Source organism: Nicotiana attenuata, chromosome 6 (genome assembly GCF_001879085.1).
Source record: "Nicotiana attenuata strain UT chromosome 6, NIATTr2, whole genome shotgun sequence".
Lineage (NCBI taxonomy): Eukaryota > Viridiplantae > Streptophyta > Magnoliopsida > Solanales > Solanaceae > Nicotiana > Nicotiana attenuata.
The window spans coordinates 78,318,534-78,329,390 of record NC_031994.1 but is presented as its reverse complement, the minus strand read 5'-3'; the positions used below and the strand labels follow the sequence as shown (position 1 = coordinate 78,329,390).

At 37.9% G+C, this 10,857-nt stretch overlaps 1 protein-coding gene across 1 annotated transcript; it reads right to left on the bottom strand.

Moving 5' to 3' along the window:
• Positions 1,851 to 8,667, bottom strand: LOC109227287 (glucose-6-phosphate isomerase 1, chloroplastic). Its single transcript, XM_019392394.1, has 14 exons — positions 7,993 to 8,667; positions 7,458 to 7,574; positions 6,479 to 6,577; positions 6,291 to 6,374; positions 5,845 to 5,988; positions 5,189 to 5,254; positions 4,911 to 4,979; positions 4,705 to 4,812; positions 3,709 to 3,761; positions 3,415 to 3,553; positions 2,822 to 2,978; positions 2,513 to 2,591; positions 2,325 to 2,391; positions 1,851 to 2,230 (listed from the first exon to the last, which is right to left on the bottom strand). The coding sequence occupies exons 1-14, from the start codon at positions 8,530 to 8,532 to the stop codon at positions 2,096 to 2,098; spliced, it is 1,857 nt and encodes a 618-aa protein (XP_019247939.1). The 5' UTR covers positions 8,533 to 8,667; the 3' UTR covers positions 1,851 to 2,095.

Below are 10,857 nucleotides of genomic sequence, written 5' to 3'. Positions count from 1 at the left end.
TTCATGAGTGCTGTGTAAATATTAAGGACATGGTGTCCTTAACATTTACACTACATACATGAAGTTAAGGACGCCATGTCCTTAACATTTACACTGCACATATGAAGTTAAGGACTTGACATGACACTTTGTCCTTAATATTTACACAGCATTCATGAAGTTAAGGACACTATTTCCTTAATATTTGCACAACACTCATAAAGGTAAGGACACTATGTCCTTAACATTTACAGTGCATATATGAAGTTACGGACATGAGGTCCTAAAGTTTAACAACAAAAGGTGCAAATACAAGTTAAGGACATTATGTCCTTAACATTTATACTGCACACATAAAGTTAAGGACACCATGTCCTTAACATTTACACTGCACATATGAAGTTAAGAACATATGACAGGACACCTTGTCCTTAATATTTACACAGCATTTATGAAGTTAAGGACATTATGTCCTTAATATTTACACAGCACCCATGTCAAGCACAGGGGTATTTTCGTCCGGGTGGATAAAAATTTATTAAGCACTGGAGTAAATACATTTTAAACAGTGGCTAAAGAGTAAAGACATCTCTAATTAGTAGCTAACTGTGCACTTCCCACTCCAGTTGCATCACTACAATGATAGACGTAGTGGGATGGTAGTGAACTAGTGATCTGTCATCTATTAACCAAAAAAAATTGGGCTTTTTTTTACTTTTTGCCCGTACCAGAAAGTATTTATATTCGGTATTCGAAAAAGTGTATAAAATTTATATATAACATGCATAATATATATATATATATATATATATATATTTTTTTTTTTTTTTTTTTTTGAGAGCGACTATACAATTTCATTTTTCCAAATTTTGAATTTGAAATCCGGGTATGAAAAACCTTCCGGGAAGGAGTGCATTGCCCCCTTTTAGTAAGCATTTACGTTATAAATCTGAATTATTCGAGTAAGTGAAAATAGAAAATGTCGTTACGAAGTTCTTGCACTTACGAAATTACAATTGTACAAGTAATTGATATAGTGATGTAACTTGGAGGTAGCTAGGCGACTATCAGTATGAAAAAAGCAGATTCAATCACTTCAATTGAACTTGTTGATACAAGTACCAAGTTACATCACAGTATCAATTAGTACATGTAATACTGTAATTATCTGGGATACTGACCTCTAACTTCTTGCCTATCGGAAACAGCCTCTATACTATATTACACTGGGTTTGTTGTTGTTGTTGTTATTGGGTCAGGTAGTTTCCTTGTTGAATATATCTCACAGCATTACAGGAGTAATCTACGGAGTTTGAACATCAAAATATTTATGGGAGAACCCAGTTTACCCTCACACTACCCAAACAATGCAATATTTTGAATCTGACCAAAGATGTACTCATTAGCTTGATTTGAGTTGTCGGTCCTTTTCTAACAAATATTTGGTGATCCGAGGCAGATACTGAGGAGGTACATCCAACAAGTTCAAATCAAACATGCTGGAATCGACACCAATTCACCAGTCCCTCATACCACAGTAGGGAAAAGGACTGCAAACAACAAGAACTGGACCACCAGCCAAGATTCCACCAACCATTCTTTGTAAAAACAAGTTAAAACAATCATGAATCAACAATAGAAATTGTGGAGCGCAACGCTTCTTTTTCCCCTTCCCACACAATGGGAATTCTTCTTCCACTTCTCCCTACTGATGGACCTATGGAACTTTTGGTACATTAAAATGGTTCGCGACAAGAATGCTAAAGATCACAATTGTATCAATGGAATGTCAAGTTTCACGCCATACCATCAAAATTGGTGGTATTAAATGTTTAATCAATAAGAAAAAAGAGGGTGAGCAGAGCAAATTATAAATAGGAGCTACACCAACAAACTTAGCTTACTGAAATTTATTTGATCATGGGGACGCTAATATGCTCGATACAGCCAATGCATGTGAACATGGTGCTTTGAAAGAAAAAAATTAGATTTTTATTGCTTAACAACAGCAGTTAGGAATCCCCCCCAATAATCAGCCACCACAAGGCCGGACCCAATCTCGGGCACAGATGTATTTCTCAGATGTGCAGAATCATAAGAATGTTTAATGCAAAATCTAGGCATATAACTCGTCAACATTGCACTCGCCCAGATAAACTTTTACACTCCGAGGAGAACCACAACTACCTTCGGCAATAAGAGCTCTGTCATTAGCAGCCATGTGTGCAATAATCTTATAGATCATTTCGATCTGCCAAATTTGCAAAGGGCAGTCAGCAAGTTGCATCATGTTGCATGTGTAAATAAAGAAAAATTGAAGAAAGACATAAAGAGATGGAACATACATCTTCTTCACAATGGCAACGCTCAGCTATTTCTTCTAGTGTAAGTGGTTCGACAGGCTCTTTACAGCTGGAGAAAGAAATAGCATAGTTAATAGCAGCCATCTCACCAAAGAGAGAATTTGAAAGAAAAGAATTTGCATCAGTATTTTCCAACCCAAGAAAGAGGAACTAAGATCTCATCAACATACCTGGCCTCATTGAGCACAGCAAGGACACGCTTTTGAAGCGCAAGAACTTCTCCAGCGGCTTTTTTGCCAGCTTCCACACCTGACAACATATTAGATGTTAGTCGGTCTTGAATGAAAACGACATATATTCACTTCAATTGAATAGCCAATGTTATATTCCTTGTCTGTAAAACGTATCTAATTATTATTCAACCATGATACAGGTAGATAAAGACTCGCGGTTTCAATTAGAGATGGTATACATAAACAAACATCAATAATTCAGCTCCTATTAAGTCCACGTAAAAAACAAAAGGCTAAAGGAAATACCAGGTTGATGATAAGCGTTAATGTTGACAAGTGAGGCATAAATCCCAACAGCTCGCTCATAGAGTGCCACCAGAGCTCCAACAGATCTAGGTGTCACTTCCTGCACAGTGACTGTGATGGACTCTCTATCGTTCGCATACAGAGCCGACCTTGTTCCCTGGCAAAACATGGATCAACCTTTTGAATAGGGAGAAAAAGAAAACAGAAAAGTAGAAAAAATCGTTAACTGTGGAGTGTGGAAGGAAAAAGTCTTTAACACAGCTCACAAAGGGTGTGATTCTGTTACAAAAAGATCCTAGGTCAAACTTTTTACAAATTAACCAGCAACGTATTCCTTTTCTAAACAGGGAAAATGCTAAAAGAATGAGTGTCATCTCAATTACCAGTACACTTATCTTCTGTTTATCAATACCAAATGCAAGTAGGTCAGTAACTGGCAATATGACGCAAAATTATAAAGTGATACCCATGTATGACCTCTCATTACATGAAGCCTTTTGTAAGCATCTTGCCTTTCTTGCACTAGACCTCCCCCTCCCCCTCCCCCTCCCCCTTCGGATCTTTCCACTTAACTAAAATATTAGAAGACAAACCTGTAACATTCCAAAGAGGTAGTCACCACAGGTAACACCAGGTTCAAGCTCCCAATCATGACCAGGGGGCCTATCACGCAATACTTCAATAAATGTTGCAAAGAAATTGTGCACGCCTTCTCGGAGTTGTTGAATATAGCTGGACACAAGAAAAAGAGTATAACTTTTTAAAGGTGAAATGACGACAGGTTTGCAAATACTTTAACAAACTTCAGAAAAAAGAACATCAGCTTTTTTTCATTTTCTTTTTTACGCTTTCCTTTTGTAATAAGTGAAAACACATTCTCAACTTACGCATGCTGATCTGTACTCCCTTTGTTTCCATAAACGCTGATCCCTTGATTCACCTGTGAATGGCAAAAAATGGATAAACATAAACGCCAGGAATCTTATTCACAACTGAAGTTCAGTCAACAGCCTAGATTAGTGAATGAAGGGAGATTTTATTCATAACTGAACTTCCTTTAACAGCTAGATAAGTAAACAAAGGACAAGGCAGGTACAGAAAAGATATTAAAGGATTTAAACAGAGGAAAATCGCATTACATTTCCAACAGCGCAAATTGTTTTTATTAAGAGTAAAATCTACAACAGAGGACAAGAAGAGTAATTTAAATGGTTCCTTTTACGTTGAGTTGGTGCATGTATGGTTAGATGAATAAGTGATAGGGACTGATAGGAACGCAGAAGAAACTTCCAGAGAAATGGATGCGGCAATGTACTACTGAGGCATTTCAGCTAGAGCTTTATTGATGCGGTGCGAGTGAACAGAAACTCTATGGCCAAAGTGGAAGGAAGGCTTTTCCGACAATTATAGAAGACTTTTACGGCAGTGATGGCACATGAAGCAACAGTAGTTCAGATAAATACTGGGACATCATGTTTTTTAGGAGAGAATAAGGATTCAAACTTGGTTCAGTTATAGGCTAATGACGGATAAGTATTAGCCACAGGTAGCTGCAATTTTAAAAAGAAACTCACGCGTACTCGTTGCCACAAATTACTGCCATTTACCTAGATAAACTCAGTTGGAATAAAATAAATAGGGAGTGGACAAGGACATGAATATACTAAGTTAATGCCAGCAATAACAGCAGAATTCCTCAACTACCAGACTAAAACCCTCTCTAATGACAAGGAGGAAAGGAAAGATGATATGCAAGACCATGGTCATGTATCACTTAAAGTTAATATTAGTTATCAGTTAGCATAAATCATAAGTGGAAATGCATCTATTAAGTCTGGTTTTCAACGACGAAAATGAAAAGCATGAGAAATATGGGAAAATACCAGGTTTCCGTCCAGGTCAAACTCTTTTCCAAGAGACTCCATGACAAGCTGCTGTAAATACCTACTGAATAGTAATAAACTGTCCTTGTACGGGAGGACAACCATATCCTGCAACACATAAGAAACAGCATATCCACCATCATAGTCAAATATACAACTATATGCTCCTCCGTCATCAGAAACACAAATTTGAAGGTGATTCAGACCTTCGATCCAACTCCATCAGTGGCCCAGTACCAACACAAAGCAAGTAGAGCTGCTGGGTTATCCCGAACCTGATGACAAATAATTTGTTAATCATCAATTTGTTCTAGCACCCCTCTCCACAAGTCAAACGAGAAAAATATAGCCCAAACAATTCCACAAAGAAATTTGTTCAATGCAATGTTCTTGGAAAAGTTTCAAGTTATTCTCAAAAATTCAAACTCTAAAGAGTCATACTTTTATTTGCCAAAAGAACATGAAAAAGGCCATATGGTCATACCACAGTTGTCCTGTTTGCTTCGTCCATCAATGCAGCACCAGTAAGCATCTCTCTAATATTAATTCCCTGGAGTGAAAAAAGAATATGAAGGCAAAATGTGATAGAAATGCTCTAAGCAAAGATGAAACAAGTTCCCTGTATCTCATCCTATGCGACATAGTCCCGCTGGCCTTGGATTATAATGAGCTAAGTCCTACCTATATAATACTTTCTTCTTCAGCTCGGTGCACAAAGCATCCCACATTCACGCAGGGACCGGGGAAAGGCCGCACGCCAGGGGTGTGATGTAGACAACCTACCCTAATGCAAGCACTAGTGGCCGCTTCCACGGCTCGAAGACGCGACCTATAGGTTACACGGAGACAACTTTACCGTTGCTCCAAGGTCAGGGCAGCTTACCTATATAGTACATGCTTGGTAAATTAAAAGTGTAAGCAAGTTCCGGAGGTTATACATAAATTAATTTGACAAAGACAAGATCAGACCAATCTTCACATTTCAATTACACATTTAATTGAATTTCTGAAACTTGTGAGAGGTACATGAAATATTCTTCCTTCTAAAATTGTGTCGAGAAGTTTGGCATGTTTAAAGTGGTTAAAAGTGTGATGTTTAAATAAAGAGTGGGAGTAGAAATTTGACGTTAGGAGACAAACCTGAAGTGCAGCCGGAAGTAAACCAACTGCAGACAATTCAGAGGTTCTTCCACCCACCCAATCAAACATAGGGAATCTGGCTAACCAACCCTCAATTCTAGCGGTGTTGTCGAGTAAAGAGTTCTCTTGTGTAATGGCAACACCCTGCACACGAATGGCAGTAAGCAACACTTATAATTATTTAAGAATAATGCTATGTACAACTGCAATCTAAACTAAAATAGAGATTGAACAAAAATGACAGAACCAGAGGATAACAGACCAGGCAGAAACTTTTATTCCTCAACCAGCAAACGCAGATTAAACAGAGGTAGACCAGTCATTATATTCTCTCAATTTCTTCCGTTGAACTTTTATTTGCTTAACTAGATACGACATTCATCAGAAAGCAACTCCGCACTATGGAGAAAATTATGAAAGCAGCAAAAAGAACCTGAGGTCAAAACCTGTTTTGCAAATTCCAGGCCAGCTTCACGAAAGGCCTTCTGAACTTCTAACAAGCCATTTCGGGTTTCTGGAGTGCCTCCACTCTAAGTAATATAAAGAGATTCACAAATAGTGTATCAGTCTATCAGAAAGGTCTCTATCTATGCTAAGAAAACAACAAAAAAGCAGAAAGTACATGCATAACCACCTTTGAAATAACAATAACAAGTGTTGAAGCCAGCTCAGGCCCAAGTTGTGCAATTTGATGATCAATGCCTGCTGGATCTGTGTTGTCGATGAATCTTATCTGCCAAGAGAAGATACAGAATGGTATAAGGGAAAAAAGGTAACTACAACAATGAAAATTCTGCAGCGAACAAAATGGATCTTGCAGCGAGAGAATCATTTACAACGTGGGAGAACGGACAAAAAGGCAAGGAAGAGTTCAACGCATGTTTACAACAAGGAAAGTCACCGTGTATATTTGTTATAAACAATGTAGAAGACAATCTATATTTCAAGTCCTTCTCATTAATTTTTTCTACACAAGTTATTTTGCATCATTTGACTTTATCTACACCGTTAATGAGAGGAAAACTGTTCCATGGACATATTCACTATTACTTCTTTTTGCGTGTGAAAAAATTCATTATTGCTTGACATGCCAGAGAAGCAATACCATGACAATCAATAGATATGAAAGAATAGAGGATAATATTAAGCCAAGGCACTTACATTGGCTTTGATGTTATGCGGTAAACTTCTGGACCATATAAAAGAGAAAACACCAGCTTGGCGAGATCAAAATATTTCATCAACTTTGATAGCCATGTTAAGTAAAGTACACACAGAACTTTTAATCCGATTTTACACCGTTGTACAAAAAACTAATTTAAGTAAAGGTGCACATTAGATGGTGAGGTACCATCAATTTTATGATATAGTAACTCACAGCATGTTCTATTTTACCTTATAAAAAGAAAAGGGTAATTGCACCATGTTGAGAAATATACTCGAGACACAAAGCTGACTGAAAAGACTTATTTCTTTTGATTTTCACAGGCTTTGAGTGTGAGGAACATTTGATAAAACCCCTTAACAGTTTACAGCTAAAAGAGTGAGTTTGGTTAACCCATAAATCTCACAACAGAACAATCACTGGTCTTTTGAACACAACTTCCAATTACCTTCAGAGGAGGGTTGTCAGGAGCCAATGCCTCAGCTACAAATTGCGGTCCAAGCGCTGAACCACCGATTCCAACAGAAAGAATTTGCGTAAATAGGCCACCAGAAGGAGTCTTGATCTGCAAAATAGATGTCGTAATTCACACTAGGTTGATTAAAGCGCCACAGATATAACAACCAATAACCAATTCCAGAAGTGGCAAAATATTCTTTTGGAGGATAAAGAAATAAAAACTCAAGAAGAAGTGCTTTCACAACTTAGAAGTTAGGAACCAACATTACATTTCTTAAGCATTTTCTCATAGGCTTAATATCCTAAGTTCCTTATTTTCAAGTAACAATCACTGAACCATATTCCTCATATATTGACTTGAAATACCAATTGATTGATTAAAAAAATCATCAAATTGGGTAAAGTTAAGATTTTTAGAGATCAATATTATTCAAGCAAAACAGAAGGCTATCAAACTAATGAAGACCAATCAACTACACCTCAAGATGATTTAAAGTCAAAGAAAAGGGCTGACTTGAACTGACCTTACCACTGACGACATCATTAGCAAACTGACAAACAGATTCAAGAGTATTCTCAATCTGCAACCGGAGAAATGAGTTAGGAGCAAGATGAGGACTCCTCAGCCAATAATGACCCACCATTCTTCCCTCATCTGGGTTTGCAATTGCACCTTTTTCCAATTCCACCATGTCCTTAAACGCCTTCTGCAAACGGGGCTCCATTTCCTCAAGGAACTCGTCGGAGAACCCGACCCGACTGATATCCAAATACAAACCCAGCTCCTTATGCTGGTAAAGCCAGTCTACATATCTCTTCCATAGGGACTTTGGGTCTTTCTCTAACCCAATGTTCTCCTTCTTCTTCAATACGACGTCGTTGTTGCCGCCGGTGGACAATTCACGCGCCACCGCGTGAACATGGAATCTTGATTTTCCGGGCAGGGGGATTGAACCCAATTGGGAAGAAGTGATTTTGTGAATTGATTTCACTTCAGTTTTGAAAGATGAAGAAGAAGAAGAAGAAGAAGGGGAGTAGATGCTAGAGAGTGAAGAAGAAGCCATGAATTCATACACCAAATTATGAGAGATTTAGAAAATTCTGAGCGATATAAACTAGGAGAGAGAGAGAGAGATGAGAGAGATATCAAGAAGCCATTGAAGGGGTTGTTGAGCAGAACTGAATAAAAAGGCGCTTTTGGTTTATTTGGCTTTTGGAAGGTAAAGGGTTTTTTTTTTTTTTTTTTATTTGGTCCAAAATAACTGTCCATTCATATAATCAAGAAAGACTTCAATTTATTTTTACAAGATTATAGTTATGTACATATTCTTAAAAAAATTTCTTACTGCTCATATTAAATATTTAATTAAGGATAATTTAATTATACTAATATTTCTGTATAGAATTTAATATTTTTTTTAATGGGTTTGCCAAAAGCAAATTGATCCCATACTATTGTGGACCCGAGGGAGTAAATATAAAATAGAACAGAGTAAATCTATTTGATGGTCATTGTGGGTTGATATTATTCTTTGTATTTTGTGAAGGTCATTGTTGGTTGATATTTTATTGACTTGTATATAGGGTACGTGAGTGTATTAAATGTAAGTGTAAAACAAGAAGTTGATACTCGTGGGCTAGACAATTGGGAAGGAGCAAAATAGGGTTGGTGTGAATTAACAGGCTGAGATTGGTTGGAACTTGGGAGGGTATTGATACTATTTTGTGGTACTCCAAAGCTTCCTTGGATATTCTTCCTCCTCTTTGTTCTTTCATTCCTTCGGTACTCACACTAGCACAAATATCACGCCTCTTTTAATTTTTTCCGTTTTCGTATGGAGGCTGTAATTTTAATAAGCTTTCTATCAACTTCCTCTTATATCATACCTTTTCACCTTATTGTGTAGCGAGTGTTTTACATTCCTTTTTACTTGAGTTTGATTAGAAAGGTGTACAAAATAGTTCAAAGGCTCACATGTTGTACTTGATTGCACGGTTTAGTCAACGAGGTGACAACCCGTCAAAACCAGCTCAAAAAGGAGTGAAACATGCACAAGTACCAAGAACAAGTCCAAGCTCAGTATAACAGGACCAATGCGGCCGCACTCTATTCTGTGCGGTCCGCAAAGAGGAGGTTCAGAGAGTGCTCATTTCAGGCAGCCAAGCAATGCGGCCGCAAATCATTTCATGCGGACCGCATTGACTTCATTGCGGCCGCACTCGATTTTGTGCGGTCCGCAAAGCTCAAGTTCAGAGAGTTGCCAAGTTGGAGGAACATTACCAATGCGGTCCGAGATCCATTTTGTGCGGACTGCAACAGAAGCCACCGCGGCCGCGGTGCATTTTGTGTGGCCCGCGGTGGCCAAGTTCAGATAGCAGAAATTTCAGCCAAGAGCCTTAGTGCGGCCTTGATTTTGTGCGGTCCGCACTAGTCCCGCAGGGATATTTTTGTCCAGAATTTTTGGCTAGTATAAATAGTTTCTTTTCCATTTTTAGGTCATCAGTTATAATTTTAATCTGAGTTGCGCTCGTGAATAGTGTCCTTTTACCATTTTGAGTAATTTTACAATAGTTTTATCATTGAATCTTCAAGTTTTAGTTAGTAATTAAATATTATGGGTTTTTCTTCATCTATTTCTTTATTTTCCTCTATTATCATGAGTAGCTAGACCCATCAGCTAGGGTTGTGGCTCAACCCTAATGTGGGTAATTGATGGGTCTTGTGTTTTAAGGCTTCAATGTCTATGGGTGTTTGATATTTGGACTAATTTATGGTTTTAATGTTGAATTAGTGGTTGCAAACACTAGTTTATGCCTAGTTGACTAGGGCTCTTCTTGAGAAAGAGAGCCTAAGTCTATAAAAATTAGTCCAACAAGGAATTGGGGCGTACTCAAGATATTGATAGCCCCAATTAAAGGGTTAAACCTAGAGATAGTAATACCCGACTTGAACCTCAATTGCTTGCACAAATGATCATTACCCATTTGATCTTGAGAAAGTCAATTCGGGCAAAATCACTCGAACTACCGAGAGGAAATAGAGTGAGTAGAGTCGTGCAATGGTTATACCATAATCCCCAAATATGACAACCTAGCCTTAGACACGAGAACCCGTCAAGTATCCACCTAGGAGAAAGTCACTCCCCTAGTTCCTTTTAACTAATTAGACAACCTTCGATAGTTTACTCTTAGCTTAATTTAGCATTTTACTAGTATAATTTAGAAGTAATATCAAAACCAAACATGTTGAGAAGTGCAATTAGGAACAATTACGCAACTCCAATTTAGATAGAAACCCAATTCCAATATCTAGCTCCCTGTGAAAATCGATCCCGACCTTCTCGGGTAAAAGCTGCTTCGACCACTCTTGCTACTCTATAGTAGTACAG